The following is a 24,180-nucleotide window of genomic DNA, read 5'->3' on the forward strand; positions in this document are numbered from 1 at the left end:
GATAACTTATTTAGAAGAAACCAATTTTGGATTTTCACAAATTCTGACCGTATTATCTCCAGCATTTGTTCTGCATCATCACCCTTACAAATAAATGTTGTGTCATCTGCAAATAAAATACATTTAAAAAGGTCTGACACATCAACCAAATCATTTACATACAAATTGAATAACCTGGGTCCAAGTACTGAGCCCTGAGGCACTCCACATGTGATATTACTAAATCTGGATCTTATGTCATGTATTTGAACAAATTGTTTTCGATCTTCCAAGTAACTATTTACCCACTTTAATGCTGTCCCTCTAATACCATATTTATATAGTTTATCAAGAAGAATTCCATGATCTATAGTATCAAATGCCTTTCTTAAATCAACATAAATACTAATACAACTCTTCTTTCGTTATCTTAAATAAACAGTTATTTAAGGGAATTTAATCCTTGGATGACATTTGGTGCACACTCCTCGCCAGTCGGTGGCGGTGACGCACCAATTTTGTTGTTTGTCAATAAAACTGAAGAAGAAGAAGAAGAAGAAGAAGAAGAAGAAGAAGAACGTAGCATGACCGGAACAGGAAAATGGCGGAACGTACAGAGTTACGGGTAGGAGAAAACAAAAACATTGTGACTTTATGTTTGTTATCACACACACCGGCGGAGAGAGTTTAATTAACTCTCAGATTATTGAAGGACCGGCTGTCTGAGAGGCTGCAGGACTTTTATAATCAGGAAGTCACCTGTTTCTATCACATCACTCTTCTTCAACGTTAGCATTTAGCCAGCCTCACGATGTTAATAATTATTTTACAACTTGTCAGAAACATTTTTTCATCTTTAAAAAAAAAATTCACATAATCAGCAAAATACTTTTGACTTTGTATCAGATATAAACAATTAGTAGCTCTAAAAGCAAATAACGGTAAGAGCAAGTTGGTTTAACAGTCGCGGTCTCTTGTTTCTTTAGCCCTTGGTTCATGTGAAGTTAAGACTCTCAGCTACTACCACTCCAAAATCTGGCTCCGTATCAAATTCATATCGCTATAGCTGTAGTGGAGGTAAAACAAACCAACAAAACATATTTGTATGAATCATTTGTTGTTGTTGTTGTTGTTGTTGTTGTTGTTGTTGTTGTTGTTGTTGTTGTTGTTGTTGTTGTTGTTGTTGTTGTTGTTCAGTGGGACTAACCTGTTTAAATAAAGGTTGATCTACCTCAAGTGACCATCTTGTATCAGGTGGGCTCCTGAAGTTCGTCAGTTCTAGTTCGTGATTAGTTTCTGAACGTTTCACTGAAATGAATTAGTTGTGTCCAGCTGTCCAATGTGTCCAGCTGTCCAATGTGTCCAGCTGTCCAATGTGTCCAGTTGTTCATGAAATGTGCTGAAAGACGACCAGGGGTGACTTCAATAGTTCAAGGCTTTTAAATAATAATGTTCCATAACGTGCTGTGCCTGAAGTATACGTGTGTCGAGGATGATGCTCAGAATATACAGCCACAATAAATTTGAGCTCAATTTGAGATATGTTTGTGTTTTATCAAGTCGTTTGTTTATGCTGGCTATCTTTCAATGTTTTGACTCCAAAATTCAATCATGTGTAGGGAAAATCAAACAAAATCTATTTTTGGATTCAAAAACGTTCAAGACAAAACAACTGGACTTTATTTGTAACAGAAGAAGTTCCGCTCCTCATCCGAGGAGCTTCCTCAATTCAAAGAGCAGAGAGTGAGAGATTCAGGTTATAAGGCTGAGATAATGACAGACAACATCCCCGGAAAAGTGTTGAAGGAATGTGCTGATCAGCTCTGTGAGGTGCTGGCAGACATCTTTAACACCTCACTTACCCTGGAGACAGTTCCCACCTGCCTGAAGACTGCCACCATCATCCCAGTCCCAAAAAGCTCTACAGTGACTGGTCTGAATGACTATCGGCCAGTGGCCCTCACCCCGATAGTCGCTAAATGCTTTGAAAAACTGGTCATGACTCACATCAAAACAACCATCAACATCAACGAGGACCCTCATCAGTATGCATACCGTGAGAACCGATCAACAGAGGATGCAATCTCCTCTGTGGTCCACACTGCACTCAACCACCTGGAGCAGAAAAACTCTTACGTCCGTATGCTCTTTGTGGACTTCACATCCGCCTTCAACACCATGATCCCCCAAACCCTGATGGACAAACTATCCACACTAGGACTAAGCCCCTCCATCTGCAACTGGGTACTAGACTTTTTAACAAACAGACCACAGTTAGTGAGGATCCACAACCTCTCCTCCTCCACCATAACCCTCAGCACTGGCTCTCCTCAGGGATGTGTGTTGAGCCCCCTCCTGTTTACTCTGCTCACATATGATTGTGCAGCTACCCATCCAGGCTGTCACATTGTAAAGTTTGCAGATGATACAGCGGTGGTGGGATGCATCACAAACAATGATGAGTCCAGCTACAGGCAAGAGGTGGAACACCTGGAGAGCTGGTGCAGAGAGAATAACCTTCACATCAATGTGAAGAAGACAAAGGAGATGATTGTGGACTTCAGAAGGAACAAAAACACCTACACCCCCCTGAACATAAGAGGATCTGCGGTGGAAGTGGTCTCCAGCTACAAGTACTTGGGTGTACACATGAATGACAACCTCAGCTGGAGCAACAACACCACCAGCCTGATCAAGAAAGCTCATCAGAGACTCTACTTCCTCAGACGGCTGAGACGAGCTGGTCTGGAAGCTCAGTCCTCACCTCCTTCTACAGGTGTGCAGTGGAGAGCATCCTGTGCTCCAGCATCAACGTGTGGCATGGAGGCTGCACAGCTGCAGAAAGAAAAGCTTTGCAGAGAGTGGTGAAGGCTGCACAGAAGATGTTGGAGTCAGTCTCCCCACCATCACAGACATCTACACCTCCAGATGCAGGAAGAGGGCCACCTGCATCATGAAGGACCCCACTCACCCAGCACACACACTTTTTGCCCCACTCCCCTCAGGAAGGAGGTTGAGGAGCATTAAGTGTAGAACCACTAGACTGAGGAACAGCTTCTACCCTGAGGCTGTTAGACTCATGAATCTCTAACCAGAATAATCACTGTGAAATATCACGTCATGTTGCTGCTGATCTGTTTCATGTTGCTGCTGATCTGTTTCATGTTGCTGCCGATCTGTTTCATGTTGCTGCCGATCTGTTTCATGTTGCTGCCGATCTGTTTCATGTTGCTGCCGATCTGTTTCATGTTGCTGCCGATCTGTTTCATGTTGCTGCCGATCTGTTTCACGTTGCTGCTGATCTGTTTCACGTTGCTGCTGATCTGTTTCACGTTGCTGCCGATCTGTTTCACGTTGCTGCCGATCTGTTTCACGTTGCTGCTGATCTGTTTCATATCAATGTGTTTATGCGTGCTCATCTGCTCACACAGACTCATGTTTGTGCTGATGTTCAATGTCATGTTTTTATTCTATGAGTGCTTAGTGTATATTGATGTTTTTCTTAGTTCATATCTTAGATCTTATTACTGTTTTTCTTTTACATTTTATTATTGGATGTAATTGGGACCCTGTGGACATAATTTTGTTCCACCAAATGTACCACATGGGGTGTGAATGACAATAAAGAAACTCTGACTTTCTGACTGACTCTGATAAGATACACCTACATATGCAGATTGATCTCTCTCAGCTCACAGTAGATGTTTGTTAAGGTCTTTTTTAATCTAATTCACAGATGAGGCCCCTCTGTTAAGAGATGGTTTCTCTCTTTAAATCAGTTTATCATGTCCTGGATGACTGAGAATCTTCACCAGATATTATTGGATGTCAGCAGGCAGATTATAAAAGAACGGTAACAAAATCTAAAAGTCAGCTCTCATTTCCTAAGACACGGTGAGCATTTAGACATTGTTTACATGTGGTTAATTTAATCACCACATGTATCCACAAAGCAGCGTTTATTCAGATACATCATTTAATTCATTACTAGCTGTGTTTACATGCGCAGAATTCTTTGAGCGGATTGAAATGTGTTCTGTTTGAATAATTCAAATGTATTGTTTACATGGGCACAATCAGTTCATGACAAGCGTTTACATGCAGCGGGCTTTGTTCTGAACAGCAGTACTGACATGCGCAGAGTGGTACACTCTCCTTAAAAAACCACAGAAGAAGAAGTTCTACTTCCGGGTGAACGTAAACAAACCTGAGCACCCAAAATGGACCCGCGACAGGTTTTAATGATGGTGGAGACGTTACTGCACTCCCTGACTGAGCTACAGGTAATAGAAATCATTTTGAGCTCTTTAAAAGTTTCTAGTAGAAATGTTGTGTCGCTCACCGACCAGTTTTACTTCCCTGACATGCTAATATTATTAGCGTTAGCCAGGCAGAAATGGCAAAGTCGCACATGCGCAGTCAGGTCAGTTTTTCACCATCAGATAAAAACGAACAGATCAAGCGTTTACATGCGCACCGATCGGGTTACGGATCGGCGTAAACCACCCGTTTCGTTCTGATCACAAATTATATCAGATCGCGCCGAATACACAAAAAATAACCCGAACGGAGCGTTTACATGACACACTTTTATTCCGACCGGCCATTTGATCCGGTTACTTATGTCCATGTAAACATACCCAGTGACATCGCTCATGATCTGATATTGATCAGAATGTTTATTTGAATAAACTCCATGATGAATTTCAGCACAAGACATATTATTATGTCTTTACCCCCGGCTCGAACCTCCCTCAGAAGTGGCAACTCATGCTAACAAATAAATCAATGAGACGTCAATTAAGTTTGATCAATTATATTAAAAAGGCAGGAGAAGATTACAGTTTTACAACGCTTGACTCTCCGGACTGTGACGCGTCCACAGACCCGGAAGAGCCTCGAAGTCCCGTGTCATTACTAATTTAAGGGGTCCTATGACTCCTCCTTTCGCAGAAGGGGGGCTCAGCCTATCAGTGTATGAGGGGGCGTGGCTAAGTGTGGTCTTATGTGGATTAACGTGTTCGGAAAAACATGAGACGGTGCTTCAAAGCCTTTCTATGTGATGTGGCAAGCAGATTCAACTATTTGACTGATATTGAAAACCCAGGGAGACTCTCTCAAGAGTTTGCTGGCCCAGTTTAACCCAGTCAGAACCGAGTCATAATTTCATTATAATCCCGTCTCTGAGCAGATCAAAATCATAAGACCAGTCTAGATTAAAAATATCTTAACATAATACAGTTATAAAGTTAAGTATGACTGTGATGAAGAACCTGCAGCAGTAAGAAAAACCATAAAACTTTGTGGACTTTTTGTACCTGCATAGTTTTGAAAACTTGTATCCCAGCATGACACCATCACAATCTTGGATGAGGTTGATGGTGTGGAATGGGTTGTGTACAATTTTTCTCACCTGCTGCCAAAGACAAATGTGGAACAATAATTGCTTGTATGTGCATGTATTTGTACTCAAACCATGTCTGTCCCACTCATATTGATGCTCAGGGCCACTGCAGCTTACAGTACAGTTTTGCAAATGGTGCTTTCGTAAATAAGTCCTGATTGTCAAAGGTTGCTCATGTACAACTGGGCTCATGGCTGAGTGTGTAAAAGCTGTTGGACCTTCATCTACATCTGATTAACTTTTGGACTCCAATTCAAGATGGCTGCCACTGCCAACTGACATTGGAAAACATAAAAATGGCTTAATCTCAGCCATCCTCAACACATCATAGCAATACTCAAGCTTTGGTATTAATGACCTTAATGGTCCTCCGTGGAAATCATCAAGAGCACCAAATTTCTTGGTCTGTCTTGAAAATGAGTTCTCGTGACTCAATGAGACTACGTGGATAAATAAAGAGTAAATGAAAAAAAAAATTCTTGGTGTTCACCTGGCGGAGGATCTCACCTGCTTTCTGGTGATAATTCTTACAGCTCTTTTCTGTAAAATAAAAATAGGCTTTGTAAATGTTTTACACGCTTTCCCCCAAACATCAATGCAATAGATTAAATGTGGAACAATGATTGTGTTATACAACATGTACAGAGCTTTATCATTTAATAATTCCCTGACTTTGTATAGTACTGCAATAGATTTAGATATTTTTGTTCTTACAGAATTGATGTGATTTTTCCATGTTAGCTTTTCATCAATGATTACACCCAAAAATTTCATCTCATTAACTCTACAAATCTCAACACCCTCAATTTTAAATGGATCATCAACAGTTCTCTTTTTGTTACTAAATATCATGTATTTAGTTTTATCTAAATTTAATGATAATTTATTACGTTTAAACCAAGTTTGTATTTTATCAAATTCTGTCTTCATCAATTCCAACATCCGTTTTACATCTTTACCCAAACAGAAAAATGTGGTGTCATCTGCAAAAAGGACACATTTGAGGAGTCCTGATACATTCACTAAGTCATTCACATATAAAATAAATAACTTTGGTCCAAGTACAGAGCCTTGAGGAACTCCACAAGTGATATTGCACAGGTAAGATCTTACACCATTTATTTGTACAAACTGTTTCCTATCTTTTAAATAGCTAGATACCCAGTGTAATGCTGGTCCTTCATCCATCCATCCATTTTCTTTACCCGTTTATTCCATTTTGGGTCACCGGGGTCACTGGTGACCATGTCCAGCAATCACTGTGCGAGGGGCGGGGTACACCCTGGACGGGTCGCAAGTCCATCACAGGGACACATAGAGACAAATGAGACAAACAAACATTCACTCTCTCACTCACACCTAGGGACAATTTAAAGTTACCAATCAGCCTAACATGCATGTTTTTGGACTGTGGGAGGAAACCGGAGTACCCGGAGAAAACCCACGCATGCACGGAGAGAACATGCAAACTCCACCCAGAAAGGCCCCTGGACCGGGGTTTGAACCAAGGACCTGCTCGCTGAGAGGCAGCAGCTCTACCAGTTGCGCCACCGTGCTGCTAATGCTGGTCCTCTTATACCATATTTATTTAATTTTTCAAGGAGAATAGTGTGGTCAATAGTATCGAATGCTTTTTTTAAATCAACAAAAATACTAACACAATACTGTTTTTGATCGACAGCAGTAGTTATTTGTTCTATTATTTCCATGAGAGCCATTCATGTAGAGTTTTTTGCTCTAAACCCATACTGACTACTACTTAGAATGTCTTGTTTAGTAATAAATTTATCTAATCTGGTCACAAATAGTTTTTCTAGAATTTTTGAGAACTGTGGTAATAAGGATATTGGTCTATAATTATTGAACACACATTTATCACCATTTTTAAAGAGAGGAACTACCTTAGCTACTTTCATATTGTCTGGAAATATTCCTTTTGAAAATGATAAATTACAAATATATGTAAACGGCTCGATAACATAACTCATTATGTCCTTTACAAACATCATATCCATGTCCACCCAGTCTTTTGATCTCTTATCTGTAAGATTCTTTACTACATTCATTATTTCTTCTTTGTCAGTTCCATTAAGAAGAATACTGTTGTCACAACTTATAACTGAATGGTTCATATTATTGTCTACTTTTGGTATTTTAGCTGCAAGACTTGATCCAACGTTCACAAAATGACGATTAAATCCATTTACAATTTCATTTTCATCATGGATTTCATCGTCATCCTTCAGAAAATATTGTGAAATACCTGTTTTTGCTTTATGACTTTTCAGAACACTATTTATTACTCGCCATGTAGCTTTCATATCACCATTACTTTTATTTAATAAATCACTATAATATTCCTTCTTGTGTTTCCTGCTGTTAGACTCATGAATCTCTAACTAGAATAATCACTGTGAAAAACCATATCATGTTGCTGCTGATCTGTTTCATGTTGCTGCTGATCTGTTTCAATGTTGATGTGTTCATGCGTGCACATCTGCTCACAGACTCATGTTCATGTTTGTGCTGATGTTCAATGTTTTTATGTTATGAGTGCTTAGTGTATATTTAGTTGATGTTTTTCTTAGTTCATATCTTAGATGTTATTACTGTTTTTCTTATACATTTTATTGTTGGATGTAACTGGGACCCTGTGTACATAATTTCGCTCCACCACATGTACCACATGAGGTGCGAATGACAATAAAGAAACTCTGACTGACTCTGTCTGACTAATCCCTACTAATTTATTTTTATACTTCTTATAATTCTCTTCAGCCTCTTGTGTTCTCAATTTCAAGAAACATGTATACAAATAATTCTTTTTTAACAAGCATCTCTCAACCCTTTCGTCATCCATGGTTGGTCAACAACATTTCTCTTTGTATAATTATTTTGCACACAATTCTTTTCATACAGAGCTCCTAAAATATTCATAAACTCATCATATGATCTGTTCACATCATCAACATACACGTCTTTCCAGCTTTGTTTATGTAAATCATCTTTTAATTTGTCCATTGCTTTTTTTGATGTGTTTATTGTTTTTTCCTTAATTGTGATTTATTTTGTAATGCGTTGATCATTTTTATAAATCGTGAAAACTGGTAAGTGATCACTCAAAACATTTGTTAAAATACCTCCCATCACATCCCCATTTGTTACATTTGTGAAAATATTATCGATTATTGTAGCACTATGAGTTGTAATTCTTGTTGGTTTTGATATTAACGGATAAAGATTTAAACTACACAATGAATTTGTAAATGTACTGATGTTATTTGAATCTGTTTTATTTCCCAGGTCAATATTAAAGTCTCCACAGAAAAACATGCTTTTATTAAAACTCTTGTCCAATAGTTGTACGATTTTATCAGTGAATATTTCTATATTTGATCCTGGAGATCGATATACACAACTTATCAATATGTTTTTATCATTCTTGTTTATTATTTCTATTGTTATTATTTCCATGACAGTATCAATAATTATTGACATTTCATTAATTAACTTACATTTTATTTCATTTTTAACAAATAGAGCCACTCCACCACCTCTTTTGTTGCTTCTGTTCACATGATATAATTCATACCTTCCATGTGAACATTAGTTGTGTTTTCATCGTTGAGCCATGTCTCTGACAGTGCTATTATTGTAAAGGTTCTGTTTAGCTGTTTTAAATAATCTGTTATTTTGGATATATTTGCATTTAAACTTCTACTATTAAAGTGAATAATAGAGAGACCTCCATGTTATATTGATGTCATTAAACTGTTCTTCATTGTAATATTCACAGTCTTTTATTGCAGGGAAAAAATTTGTATCAATCACATCATCAACATTGTATATTTTAAACTCTGCCTTCGTATGTTGCCATGTTTTAATGTATTTGTTTGTTTTATATTTTGTTAATTTCTTGTTTGTGAAGTTATGTCAATGATTTATCATCTGTCATTTCCTGAGCTCATTTTAGTTCTATTTCGTATAGGCTTCGCCCTTTAAGGCTTTCGCTTAGTGGGTTTATCCCGTTATGCGTAGCATTTGCACTGAAAAATTTAGTCCACGCCCACCTGCTGTGTGGGCCCCACCCGGTCCGTATAAATTACGTTAAGAGCGGGAAATCGGCTCCCATTTTTTCTTCAGCGAGCTAAATAGCACTGTCAGAAGAACAAAGAAGGAAAATTGTGTAGATGACCAACCTTTGTTAAGGATTCTTGGCCCGGCAGTCGACCTCCGGTCGTCCGGTGAGTTCTCCTCCCCGAGGAGAAGCTGACGAGCAGTCTTATTTCAAGGTAAGCGCCAAAGAATATTTCTCAGTGACGTCACTACACGCTGGACAACGCCATCTTGTATTTTTCCTCATCGCCGACCCTCGGAGCGAATCGGATGGTTCCTCCGGGACAGGCACGCTCAGCTGCAGCCCCGCTGCTCATTCCCTCCTGGGGAGCGTAGTGTCGGTGGAGGGGGGCTGAGTGAATGCTCACCCCATCCCACCTCGTTTCGCATCAGCGATCACACCGCTCCCGGCCGACGGCGCCCTCAGGGGTTGCCCGGAGTAACCCAGGAGGCGGCTGACATGAAAGGACCCTTCTTTACGTCCTACGCCTTTCCCGCCAGTTCGGATGATCCGGCGGGAAGGTTGTTTACTGGGTTCCATTCCGGCTCACCGTCTTGATCCATATGGCCTCGTGTTCCCAACAGGCCGTCCTACGGACGAGGCCACAGACGGGTTTTTTCCTGGTAGATTGGGGGAGCCGGTCTCCACAGTCCGCACCCATCTCCAGAGCAGGGGTTCACTGAGCGGAAAGTCCCTCCATGCCCCCTGGAGCTGAGCCTGATGGAGGCTTCATTGGAGTAAGATGTCGAGGTGGACCAGCGTCCCGTGCCTCTGGTTTTCATAACCGAGACGGTGACACCGCTCTCCAACTGAGCTCACCAGCATGTGTTCCACACGGCCGAAGCGAACAACCCGTTACGCTGTTGGCGTGCATGTTCAGAGGCGGGAAGAGACGGTGGCCCTCTGTCCTTCGGCTCACTCCGCTCTCGTAGCAGCTGCTTGCTAACGACACTGCCAGCCCCTGCAGTACGCTCAGTCTACAGGGCAGCTGACGTCATCCTCAACCGGTGCGCCTCTTTTGCTGTCTGTCGCCCCGCATCGCAGCCGGAGAACGAGGTCCCAGAGGTTCTCCTGGCTCATCACTCCACCTTCCTCTCAGGAGAGCTGCAGGAGTTTTGTTGGTGATCCTCTTTTCATCAGCGAGAGATCATTTCAAGATGCTCCACGGCTGCTCAACGCCTCCCCAGCTCTGCTACGCCAGCCCCTCCCGTCAGACGTCCCCAGCAGCCGGAAGTTCATTTGTTTTCCCGGACTTCGCCAACAGGGGGCCCTCCAGGACAACAAACAGAGCTCAACGAAAGGTAACCAGGTGTCGGGTTGCTGGAGGTGTGTTGATGACACTGTGAAATAACATCATTTTATGATGAAGTGTCCCTTAGCCAGGCTGTCAGCATGGTTTATCTGACAAGCGGCCCCATTACACACACTCATCACGAATGAGCCTTTTTAAGGTCGTTTTCATTCACTGTCAGCGGTGCCGATGCCCGCCCCCGCGGCATGAAAGCGCGTACGCAGCTCTCAACGCCCGCCGTTCACGTCAACGTTAATGTGAGACCACTGTACGAGCTCAGCAACGTATCTCGCTCTCGGCAGAAGCGACACACGTTTTTTCATTGCAGTGGTGTCAAACGCGCGCTCCCGCGGCGTCAGCAGTTTCACAAGCTTCACAGCGGCTCTGCTCCTTCATCCTCGAAGAAGGTTTTCTGAATTAATACTGCAGCTCGTGGAATCATTCTGAAGTTCACGTGACTTGCAGCCAAGAATGAACGTGTTTCTGCAGACCGAGCCAATGGTAGCCTCGCTTCACCGATGCCGCGCGCTGCTTCCTGACCGCACCAATGCCAACGCGCGCTCCCGCGGCGTCAGCAGCTCCACAAGCCTCACAGCGGCTCGGCTCATACATCCTCGAAGAAGGTCTTTCTGAATTAATATTGCAGCTCGTGGAATCACTCAAAAGCTTACGTGATTCGCAGCAAACAATGAACGTGTTTCTGCAGACCGAGCCAGTGGTAACCCTGCTCCACCGATGGCGCGCGGTGCCTCCTTACCGCACCAGTGCCAACGCGCGCCCCCTCGGCAATCCTGGCTTAAAGCGTCGCATGAGGACGCACACACACGACCCTTCAGGGCACGTCGGCTCATATGTGCACCCGCTTCCCGAGCGTTACACGGAGCAGCTGCACACAACGTGAACAAAACACATGAGCTGTTTCCCGCAGCAACACACAACATCTTGCATGCTTGGGGACGCGCGTGTTTTTTATCTCTCATTCAGCGCGCTCAAGTTCACATCAGCATGTATGTGAGTTTTCACAGCATAAATGCGTGCCCGCTTTATAGCTTATAAACGGGTGGCAATGAACGCGCGCTTCCAGACGGATGGGCGAACCGTTTTCATCCGGGATTCACGCTGCAGTTCAGCTCAAACCCCAGTGTGGAGGAACTCTGTGACGTTTTTTCTGTCATTTATGAACAGATCTCGTCCCCTCTAGCAGAAGCTCAGGAAATTCTGTTTTAAATGTAATTTCTAGAGTCTCAGATGGAGAGGAAACACAAGGTCTCTCTTAGCACTTCCTGGCCCCAATGAACTGGAAAGATGAGATTTATTCTAGATTGTCAATTTCTGAGCTGTGAGAAACAACACTCCATTATGCGCCTGAGCCGCTTTAATTCTGCGTTATCTGGACCCCCTACTGCTGCTGAGCAGCTTGTACGGACAGGTGGCAGCAGTGCAACTCACGTGAACCGGTTGAGTGATATCAGCTGTTTTCCGTCAGCAGACCTACGTCACACTCATTTAACAAGCTGTGGAGCCGCTGTGGCTCTCCACACAGCAGCTTTTTTAAATGTTTTTGGAGTGTCGCACGGGATCTTTGAATATGACTCAACACTGACCTTGAGCTGCAGAATCATCAGGGTTTTTGATTCTCAGACAGCAAGTGACTGTTGCATACATACTGGCAGGAGATGTATGCATTTTTCAACCCATGTGCCACATTGTGAGACAGATGCTGTGTGGGGCTCACCCAATCTGCTCTCCATTGGAGTGGGTACATCTCATGTATTCCACCCAGAGCTATGTCTCAGACACGGTAGAAATCCTGCCAGCGTCTGCGGACGTGTAGCAACACGAGAGAACGCTCGATGTCAATTATAATTATCGTGGAGCCATGGGACGATCCACCGCTGGGTGGACGTGCCTGCTCACAGCCTGTGGTCGTAATGCCTTTTCACCTTCTTCTCTCCCTCTGGTATCACGGTTTTCTGAACCGAGCTCAGGAGGAGGGACTGGCAGCCCCTCTGCCCCAAGTGCGTGAACGCATCATGGTTCCCAGGCCTACGACATTTGTTATCAGGGCGCTCGTGGAACTTGCCGTGGAGGGAGGACGCTTCCCTGCAGGCGGGAGGAACGATCAGGAATTAATCAGAATAGGCCAGCACCTGTGGTTTGGCCGCTGTGCGGATCTTTTGAGAGGATGGATCTCTCTCAAGATGTAGCGCGTACGATTCAGGAGTCACGTGCTACAACCACCACAGCGCTGTTCACACCAAGTGGTCAGTTTTTCAATGCTGCTGTACAGAAAGGCATAGAGGCCACTTCATGTCCACTGGACGACATGTTGTTTTTTCTGCAGCAGCCGAGGGACAGAAATCTGGTGTCCAGCACGACTATCGTATGCTGCAACCGTGTTTTCTTCTTATCTCAAAGTTGTCGTAGACAGAACAACCTTTAATCATCCTCTGACGGAGCATTTTGTCTCAGATTGATATAGCAGCTGTGGGTCTGTTTGTGACACGGGAAACGCTCAGTGTCAATTATGCGCTTCTCTAAGCCCACGAGACGAACCATCGCTGGGGGGTGGATGCGTTTGTCCACATTCCATGGCCCAAAATGCTTCTGTATGCATTTTTCTCCACCTCCTCTGATCTTACGGTTCTTGAACCGAGCTCAGGAGGAGGGATTGACAGTTCTCCTGGTGGCCCCGAGCGCGTGGGTGCACCATGGTTCCCAGCCCTGCAACGCCTGCTGTCGGGGTGCCCGTGGAAACTGCCGTAGAGGGAAGACGCTCTCCTCCAGGCAGGAGGAGCGACCAGGAGTTACCCAGAAATAGGCCAGCACCTGTGGGTCTGGCCGTTGAACAAATCCACTTAGAGAGGATGGGTTGCCCACAGGATGTAATGCGCACAATTCAGGTTTCTCGTGGTGCATCTACCACAGCGATGTACACATCAAAGCGGACAGCTTTTTAGTGCTGGTGTACAGAGAAGGGTGTAGAGGCCACCTCATGTTCTTTAGGTGGCATGCTGTTCTTTCTGCAGCAGCTGATGGACAGAAATTTGCATCCAGCACGTTTAAAACGTACGCTTCCTGACATGAAGGTTTCTGAGACAGAACAGGTTTTATCATCTGCTGATGAAGCGTTTTTCTAAAAGGTGTACAGAGACGCAGGTCTCTCTCACACCCACTTGTTCCAGTGGGATTTAATACTGGTCCTGCAGGTCCTGATCAAAGCTTCATTTGAGTCTTTGGATCAGGTTCCACTTAAATTCTTGTTTCTTTAAACAGCCCTGCTGCTGGCTTTAACATCCACTAAGAGAGTGAGTGTTTTTATCGGCCCTCTCGGTCGCTCCGTCATGTCTCAGAAATTAGGCTGACGGCAGCTCAGCTGATTTTAGACCAACCCAGCTTTTATGCCTAATACATCACAAGCTCTTTTAATCAAGAGCGATATCGTTGGAGGGGTCGTCCCCCCCCCCCCTTCACACAGATCAGAAGAAGTAACGTCTTTTTATCTCCTCTGTCCTGTGCGGGCGTTGACGTGTTACATAGCGTGCACAGCTGCAATGCGTCAACATCTGTTTGTGCATTATAGAGATGCATCTGCAGGTCGCCCGTTATCCACCCAGCGCTTGTCACACTGGCTGTGTGAGGCTATTTCTGAAGCCTACAGAGCATCAGATTTAGAGTCTCCTGTCAACCTCAGAGCACACTCTATCAGGGGTATCGCATCTTCGACTACTTTGCATAATGGTATGTCAATGCAGGACATTTTGCTCTGTGGCCGCGTGGTCAACACCCTGCTCATTTATTCGCTTTTATTTAGGTGATGTGACGGCCCATTCCATGACACATTCTGTCCTTAGTGTTTACAGAATGAATATTATTGTTTTCATGGAACTCCGTTTTACTCACATCTGTCTGCATGCATTACAGTGTGAGATGTTATCAGTCACAACTTGTGACTGTTATTTGGTTCTATTGTCATTAATCAGTTCACGACTATTGTTACCAATCAGTTCATTTGATTAATAATCAGCTCTCCTGTTATTATTAATCTGTTCATTTGGTTCAGCCGTAAACCGGTTGGTTCATGGCTCTTTTCAGCGTTTTTCCCTCCCTGTTGAAGTTTCCGGGGCGTTCATGCATTCAGAATGCATAGTTACACAACATGTGTCTGTGCATGGCACACATAATTACGCAATGCGTAATTATGCACATGGGAGCTGAGTGACAAGACGTTTTTGGGCAAGCTTCTGCTTCATACGGTGTTCGAATGGACCTAGTGAGGCGAGGACCACATCTGCTTCGCCCTTAACCCACTAAGCGAAAGCCTTAAAGGGCGAAGCCTATACGAAATAGAACGTTGGTTACGTACTGTAACCCCAGATTCTATGAGTATAGGCCAGGGGTGGGCAATTATTTTTTCCATGGGGCCACATGAGAAACAACAAATATTGTGGAGAGCTGGCACAAATGACTTTTTCATTCAACCTTTATTTAGACAGGTAAATCCCATTGAGCCTCGAGGACTCATTTACAAGAGAGACCTGATTTCAACTTAACTCATTCTGCATAATAATAGTATTTCATTATTAAAAGCAGTACATAGCACTGTTCTAACAAGCTGGTAAGAGTATTTGTTATGATTAAGCAACGACAAAGCGAGGTTTCCTTACAAAAAATGTCATTTATTCAATTAAATTTCCCAGTACAATGGTAAACTGTTAACATTTTTACCATTTGTGACGTTATATTAGTGATCATTTTCAGTCACATTCACCTCAAAACTCATTTTGAGTTTTATATACTGCTGGAAAAAGTTCTTAGCTTTGTAAATATATCACAATATTGTCTTTGTACTCCAAATATCATGAAACATCATATAATAGTGATCGCCACTGAACTGTGATTTCGAGTCCCGGTTCTTTACGTGCCTACATTTGTAGTCTAAACATCTCATTTGGTGTTTTTCAGTTCTTTTTTCTTGTTTAGTGAGAGAAGTCTAGTCTCTGTTGGGCTTTAAGACAGGTTCAAAGTCTGAGGTGGAGATGTGAAGCAAAGCTGACATCGTCAGTGAGAGAGGATCTATATCTGGATTTGGTTAACTTCATTTGTTTACATATGTATTTTGTAATTCCCCTTACGGGGGCCGGTCAGAGACAACCAAAGGGCCGCATGTGGCCCTGGGGCCGTACAATGCCCAGGTCTGGTATAGGCGTAGCCCTTTAAGCGTCGGGCCTCACTGGCTCCTAAATGGCTGAAGAAAAAGCTATTTTGGGAGCCGATTTCCCGCTCTTAACGTAATTTATACGGAGCGGGTGGGGCCCACACAGCAGGTGGGCGTGGACTAAATTTTTCAGTGCAAATGCTACGCATAACAGGATAAACCCACTAAGCGAAAGCCTTAAAGGGCTACGCCTATACTCATAGAATCTGGGGTTACAGTACGTAACCAACGTTTTTCCAGATCCTTCAGGTCTTTTATTATTTTAGCCTGAGATCCTTCCTGTATTTTGATCCAGATGTTTCCATTTCTTGTCCAAGTTGATGCTATTTTTTCTGTTTTTTTTAACAACCTTGCTTCACGTGCAATATTTCCATTTTTTTAGTTAGATGTTCATTTATGTAAACATTTGTTCCCTTCAGTGTTTTTGCTTGCATTATTACCTTGTTTCTTGATTTCCTGCTAAATTTAAATTTCCTGCTAATAATTTAAAACATGTTTCTCACCAAGTTTGTGTGAATTCATCTGTGGGTTTAAAGACATTTGAACTTTAATACACTTAATAAAGAGCGTCAGATCAGCACTATTTGTCTTTATAGAGAAATAAAAAACTTCACCACTGGACTTTTTTACTTGTGTTCAACACTACTCATCTAAATGATGTTTCTCATGAAGCTTGAGGACAATAAGGTGTGGGGGTTTAAAGACATTTCAACTTTAATGCACCTGAACACACAGAGTCTCTTACACCTGCAGCGTCTGACAGCGTCACAGTTACTGCTGAGATAAGATGCTACAGACGTAGCTCCTCTCAAGCATCCTCCTAACATGAATATATGTTTATGATCAACCCCCCGGTCAACAGCTGCCCGCACTAAGCTGCTAAACTGGCGAGCGAGCAACACAGGTACCTCCACCTCCTCCTCACCTGTGCACGTTTTCTGCCGAGGCAAGAGGCAAGAAGGGACGGTGGAGAGTTGGAAGTAACCAGGAAAACCTGGAGTGGAGTTTTAGTGGCTTGAGTATTCTCCTATTAATCAAGTGGAATGGATTTGTTCACGAAGAAAGAGAAACTGTGCCGCCTTAACTATGATTTATAGTAAAAGTGTGGGGGGTCCAAATGAACGTTTTTTTTTTTTATGTGGGGGGGGGGACTTGTCCCCTTCACATATAATGGTTGTGACGAGGGGTTGAACGAGTATATAATTTTGAAACGACATTAACATAATAAAACCTGAGTAGAACTCGAGTATTTGATGTAATAGATCTCAAGATACAAAAATAAATAAATAAATAAAACTGCAAAAAAAGGTAATTATTTAAAAAAAAAAGACCAGCAAAACATTGGGAGCATATATTATGCTCCTACCATTTATCATACTGCAAATAAGTCACAGGAAAAACTAAATTATTAGTTATTATTATTAAACTGCAAACGTGAAGAAACGCAGCACGTCAGAAACGAAACTTAAACTGAAACTGGTTCTGGTTCGGTGGATTGGACCCGGTGTTACACCATACTCTGTGACCTGCAACAGTGCAACACCGCCCCCTACAGTCATACGGTGGTCACATAATATGACGTCACTACAGATACCCGACTTTACATTTTTAACATGGATAGATGTCCTAGCAATCGATGTGTAGATTACTCGAGTACTCTGTTAATGCCCTAGTTGTGACGCCTATGGTGAAACAGCTTCATCCCACAAGACGTCGCACTCCTCAACGATGGTCTCTTGACACACACGCACACACACGCACGCACACACACGCACGCACACACGCGCGCACACACACACACACACAATCTAAATGTGTTGTACTGTTTGGGACTTCTCATAAGTTTTTTTTACAATCTGCTCAAGTTTTAGTATTTTTGCACCTTCCACAGTTTTTCCCTCTGATGCTATAAAAACATAAAAACGTTGTGCTGCTAACCTCATATCAGAACATGTTTCTACCTCATGTACTACACATGTACTAATCAACATGTGTCTCTAGTCTCAATTACTTGTTTAGATTAGAATATTTAGATTAGGTTAGATGTTTTCTTGTGTTTATTATAGGTCTGTTTGTATTTATTACTCTGTTGTGTACCTGCACTGTGTGTTGTGTTGTTTTGCAGGTTAAGTTCTATGCTGCACCGTGATACTGGGGAACACTGTTTCATTTTAATATGTACTTTTACACAGCTGAAATGACAATAAAACCTCAGTTCTATTTCGTATAGGCTTCGCCCTTTAAGGCTGTCGCTTAGTGGGTTTTATCCCGTCATGCAAAGCATCGCACTGAAAATTTTAGTCCACGCCCACCTGCTGTGTGGGTCCCACCCGGTCCGTATAAATTAAGTTAAGAGCGGGTAATTGCCTCCCATTTTTCTTCCGCAAGCTAATAGCACTGTCAGAAGAACGAAGAAGGAAAGTTGTCTAGCTTGACCAACCTTTGTTAAGACTGCCTGTGGCCCCGCCACGTCAACCTCCTGTCGTCCCGGTGAGTTCTCCTCCTTGAGGAGAAGGAGACGAGTAGTCTTGTTTCAAGGTAAGCGCCGAGGAGTATTCTCAGTGGCAGGTCGCTACACGCTGGACGACGCCATCTTGTAATTTTCCTCTTATCGCTGACTTTCGGAGCGAATTGGATGTTTCCTCCGGGACAGGCGACGTCAGCAGCAACCCCCCGCTGCTCATTCCCTCATGGAGAGCGTAGTGTTGGTGGGGGGTGGGGTCCCCCCCCCATCTTGTTTCGCATCGGCGACCACACCGCTCCCAGCCGCCGGTGCCCTCCTCTGGAGCTGCCCGGCCTAATCCAGGAGGCGGCTGACATGAAGGGACTTTTTCCGTCCCTCTCCTTTCCCCGCCCAGATTGGATGATCTAGCGGGAAGGTTTCTGGGCTCCACTCTGGCTCGCCGTCCTGATCCCATCTGGCCTCGTTTTTCCCAGTAGTGACGTCCTACTGGGTCGAGGCCGCAGCCGGTTCCTGGTAGAATAGGGCGCCGGTTCCCACATTTGCGCCCATCATCAGAGTGGAGGGGTTTCACCGAGCGGAAATTCCCTCAGTGCCCACCTGGAGCCGAGCCTGGCGGAGGCTTTCGGAGCAAAGATGTCCAGGTTGGACCAACGTCCTGCGCCTTCGGGTAAGCATAACTAGACGGTGACGTCGCTCTCCAACCAAGCTCACCAGTATGCGTTACAGGTGGCCGCAGCGAACAACATGTTACGCTACTGGCGTACAACATTCAAGAGGCGGGAGGAGACGTAACGCTCCCTCTGCAAGGCAGCTGACGTCATCCTCAACCTGTGCGTCTCTTTGTTGTCTGCCGGTCTCGCATCGCAGCCGGAGGACGAGGTTTTCCAGAGGACGAGGTTTTCCAGAGGTCCACCTGGCCCGTCACTCCACCTTCCTCTCGGAGGAGCTGCAGAAAGCCTTTTTGTTGAAGGGCTTTTATCAACGAGGGATCATTTTCAAGACGCTCCACAGCTGCACAATGCCTCCCCGCTCTGCTACGCCAGCCCCGCCCATCAGACATCCCCGGCATTCGGAAGTTCAGCGTTTCCCGGAGATCGCCAACAGTTGGCGCCCTAAGACAACAAGCCGCAGAGCTCAGGGGGAGATGACTCAAAATGATGGTTTACGGAGGATGTGTGTGAAGATGACACGAGTTTTTGGAATAAAACATCATTTTATGATGAAAGTGTCTATTTTAGGCAGTCTGCCTGCTCAGATGACCTGACAGCGGCTCCTTAACACATCTTTCACACGAATGAGCCGGTGGCCTTTTAAAGGTTTTTTCAATCACTGTCGCTCCAAAACAAGGCGAGACGCCAGCATGACACAACAGTCATAAGTGAATATGGTCTACACAACAAGTTTCAATAGAATAACTCGTTTTCAGCCCAAACTGCACACCCCTCATTGAAGCAGTGTCAAACACGTGCTCCCGCGACGCGAGCAGCCTTCACCCATACGGCGCTGCGTTGACGAAGGGGTGCACACAGATTCTCAGTGCTCGCACGCTCACGTCAACATAAACGTGAGACCGCTGAACGAGCCCAGTAACGAATCTCGCTCTCGGCAGGAGCGACACGCGTCTCACTGCAGTGGTGTCAAACGCACGCTCCCGCGGCATCAACAGTTTTCACACGCCTCTCCTCAACACACACCGGTCCACATAGACATGAATGTGGACCCGCAGCCCGAGCGCAGCACACAGACGTGCTCAGAGCCCTTTCGAGGAAGCCTCGACTTTGGGTCACACGGAACACACTCCCGCGGCTCATGACGGCGGTTGAGACGGTGGATTGGCTGACATCCTTGAAAACATGATGCACCACCTAAACGCGCACCCACTCCACAAACGTTACGCGGAGTGGCTGTGAGCTTGCTCTCTAGACATGGATGGCCAAGCTGATAGCAGGGGTTACATGTTGCAACTTGCAGCCCGACCCCCTCCGTTCGGAGGAGTTTTTAGAGACAGTCCTGCCATCCAGACCAGGTCTCATCCCTAAAGGCAGAAGTCCAGGGGTTCCCGACGGAGAGGAAAACACAGGTTTTTACTCACGTTACTTCCTGGTTCCAAACGGACCGGAGGAACGAGACCGATTTGGACCTTTCAGTTTTTCAACAAGGTGATCGTGGGCAGACCGCTTCACATGTCGGCACAGGCTCAGGTGTTGACGTCACACTTGCTAATTCTGGGCTTCGCCATAAAATTGGAAAAGTTCGATTCTCCCGGCCCAGACGATTGTTATCTGGGAGTGGGGCTAAACTCGACCACCATGAGGGCTCGTTTATTCGTTTATCACAGACGAGAATCGACTCTCTTAAGAGTCCAGCTCTGCCACGTAAGACCGGGCAGAGTAGTAACAGCTATTTTCCATCATAAAGCTGCTAAGAACAATGTTGTCAGCTCACACAGTGGCCCTGCTGGGTTTACTATACATGAGACGCCTCCAGAAATGGTTTGCTCGTCAGCGCTTGGATCTGGTGAGGCAAAAAGAGATGGACGATCACTGTTCCTTCCTCCGTGAGAACAGATCTCCGACACTGGGAAACCCCCTGGTTCTATCGGAGGGAGCCCCCTTCAGCAGACCTACGTTACATGTGTCAGTCTTCACAGACCCGTCGGTGTCAGGTTGGGGGGTGACATGCCTATCTTGAGCTGTAGGGGCGCTGTGGCCTTTCTCACAACAGCTCATATAAACGTTCTGGAATGTTGCACGGTTCTGAATGTGATTCAACACTTGGCTCCTGTGCTACAGAATCAACACGTTTTGATTCACACAGACAACAAGGTTACTGCTGCTTACATAAACCTGCATGGGTGTGTGCGCTCAGCCCAAATGTTACACATTGCGAGAAAAGTACTGTGTTGGGCACACCAAAATCTGCTCTCTATCAGAGTAGTGTACATCCCCGGTGTTCTGAACAAGGGGCAGATGTGATGTCCAGGGGCGGTCCGCGTCACTGGGAGTGGATCCTCCACTTCGGTCTGATGGCCCAGACGTGGCAGGAATTTGGCAAAGCGGCCGTGGACCTGTGTGCGACACGAGAAAACGCTCAGTGTCAACTATGGTTTTCACTGAGCCTGCGAGACGAACCACCGCTGGGGGGTGGACGTGTTTGCTCATAGCCCATGGCCCAAAACGCTTCTTTACGTGTTCCCCCAACCTCCTCTGATTTTACGGTTTCTGAACCGAGTTCAGGAGGAGGGATTGGCAGCCCTCCTGGTGGTTCCCAAACTTGTGAACGCACCATGGTTCCCGGTTCCATGACGCCTGTTATCGGGGAGCCCGTGGAAACTGTCGTGGAGGGAGGATGCTCTCCTCCAGGCGGGAGGAGCGATCAGGAGTTACCCAGAAATAGGCCAGCACCTGTGGGTCTGGCCGCTGAGCGGATCTGCTTAGAGAGGATGGGACTCCCGCAAGATGTAGTGCACACAATCCAGGATTCACGTGTTGCATCCACCACAGCGCTGTACACATCAAAGTGGACAGCTTTTCAGCGCTGGTGTATAGAGAAAGGTGTAAAGGCCACCTCATGTCTACTACGCAGCGTGTTGTCCTTTCTGCAGCAGCTGATGGACAGAAATTTGGCCTTCAGCACAATTAAAACGTATGCTGCATCCATCTCTTCCTGTCACGAAGGTTTTGTGGAGACAGAACAGCCTTTAATCATCCGCTGATGAAGAGTTTTGTAAAAGGTGGACAGAGACGCAGGCCTGTTTCACGCCCACTTGCTCCACAGTGGGATTTGACGTTGGTCCTGTGGGCCCTGATTAAGCTCCATTTGAGCCAATGAATCAGGTTCCAATTAAATTCTTGTCTCTTAAAACAGCCCTGCTACTGGCTTTAACATCCGCTAAGAGGGTGAGTGATTTATCTACCCTCTCTGTCGCTCCGTCATGTCTCAGAATTCAGGCTGACGGCAGCTCAGCTGATCTAAGACCAAATCCAGGCTTTATGCCTAAAACATCACGAGCTCTTTTAAATCAAGAGTAATATAGTTGGAGGGGTTTTTCCCTCCCCCCCACAAATCAGAAGAAGAAGCATCTTTCCATCTGCTCTGTCCTGTGCGGGCGTTGACGTGTTACATAGCACGCACAGCTGCAATGCGTCAAACTCAACATTTGTTTGTGCATTATAGAGATGCATCTGCAGGTCACCCGTTATCCACCCAGCGCTTGTCACACTGGCTGTGTGAGGCCATTTCTGAAGCCTACAGAGCTTCATATTTAGAGCCTCCTGACAACCTCAGGGCGCACTCGACCAGAGGTATTGCATCTTTGACTGCTTTGCATAATGGTATTACAATGCAGGATATTTGCACTGCGGCCACGTGGTCAACACCCTGCTCATTCATTCGTTTCTATTTACGTGATGTGACGGCTCGTTCCATGACACATTCTGTCCTTAGTGTTTTAACAGAATGAATATTATTGTTGTTTCATGGAACCCCGTTTAAACTCGCATCTGACTGCATGCATTTGCAGTGTGAGATGTTGTTATCAGTCACAAGTTGTGACTGTTATTTTGGTTTTATTGTCACTAATCAGTTCATGACTATTGTTACCAATCAGTTCATTTGATTAATAATCAGTTCATTTGTTATTATTAATCTGTTCATACTGTTCAGCCGTGAACTGGTTGGTTCATGGCTCCTTTCAGCATTTTCCCTCCCCGTTGAAACATTTTGAGGCGTTCATGCATTCGGAACGCATAGTTACACAACATGCGTCTGTGCATGGTACGCATAATTACGCAACGCGTAATTACGTACATGGGGAGCTGAGTGACAAGACGTTTTTGGGCAAGCTGCCGCTTCGTACGGTGTTCGAATGGACCCAGTGAGGCGAGGACCACATCCACTTGGCCCTTAACCCACTAAGCGACAGCCTTAAAGGGCGAAGCCTATATGAAATATAACGTTGGTTACGCACTGTAACCCCAAATTTATGAGTATAGGCATAGCCCTTTAAGCGTCGGGCCTCACTGGCTCCTAAGTGGCTGAAGAAGAAGCTATTTGGGAGCCGATTACCCGCTCTTAACATAATTTATATGGACCAGGTGGGGCCCACACAACAGGTGGGAGTGGACTAAATTTTTCAGTGCAATGCTTTGCATGACAGGATAAACCCACTAAGCGACTGCCTTAAAGGGCTATGCCTATACTCATAGAATCTGGGGTTACAGTACGTAACCAACGATTTTGATGAAACTTTCAGATAGTAAATAGTTTTCCTGAATCTTTTCACACTCAGTTGTGTTCCTCACAGCGGCATGTGATGCTGCGTGTGTATCTACAACCACAGTGCTTCATGTTAGCTCTTGTAATGACAGTGTTTTGTCTGTTAGCAGGAGTCAGTCCTGTAACACCGACTGCAGCCTCCTGAGCAGTGAAGCTGTTGCGATACCAGTCTGAAACCAGTATGAACCTCCAGCACCCTGCCTCTCTGATGCCTCCCGTTCATCCTGATGTCCAGATGAAGCCCCTGCCATTTTACGACGTGCTGGACGTTCTCATTAAGCCTTCAAGTCTAGGTCTGACGTTTTACTATTGTTTTCAGATGATATATTGATATTTATGAGTCAACTAGTCATGTCTTTATACACACACACACACACACACACACACACACACACACACACACACACACACACACATATATATATATATA

The 24,180-nt window shown here is 44.8% G+C and overlaps 1 protein-coding gene across 2 annotated transcripts in view; it reads left to right on the plus strand.

Moving 5' to 3' along the window:
• The first annotated feature begins 505 nt into the window (after positions 1-505).
• Positions 506-24,180, plus strand: part of pias2 (protein inhibitor of activated STAT, 2) — a 119,986-nt gene continuing 96,311 nt past the window's right edge. Inside the window, exons 1-2 of one of the 2 annotated variants that reach the window (XM_037679952.1) lie at positions 506-604; positions 23,858-24,043. In XM_037679952.1, coding sequence (XP_037535880.1) covers positions 23,932-24,043 — 112 coding nt within the window. In that variant the 5' untranslated portion in view covers positions 506-604; positions 23,858-23,931. The remainder of the gene's footprint in view (positions 605-23,857; positions 24,044-24,180) is intronic. The other variant, XM_037679951.1, reaches the window with a different exon arrangement.

Source organism: Nematolebias whitei, chromosome 8, assembly GCF_014905685.2.
Source record: "Nematolebias whitei isolate Nwh7 chromosome 8, NemWhi1, whole genome shotgun sequence".
Lineage (NCBI taxonomy): Eukaryota > Metazoa > Chordata > Actinopteri > Cyprinodontiformes > Rivulidae > Nematolebias > Nematolebias whitei.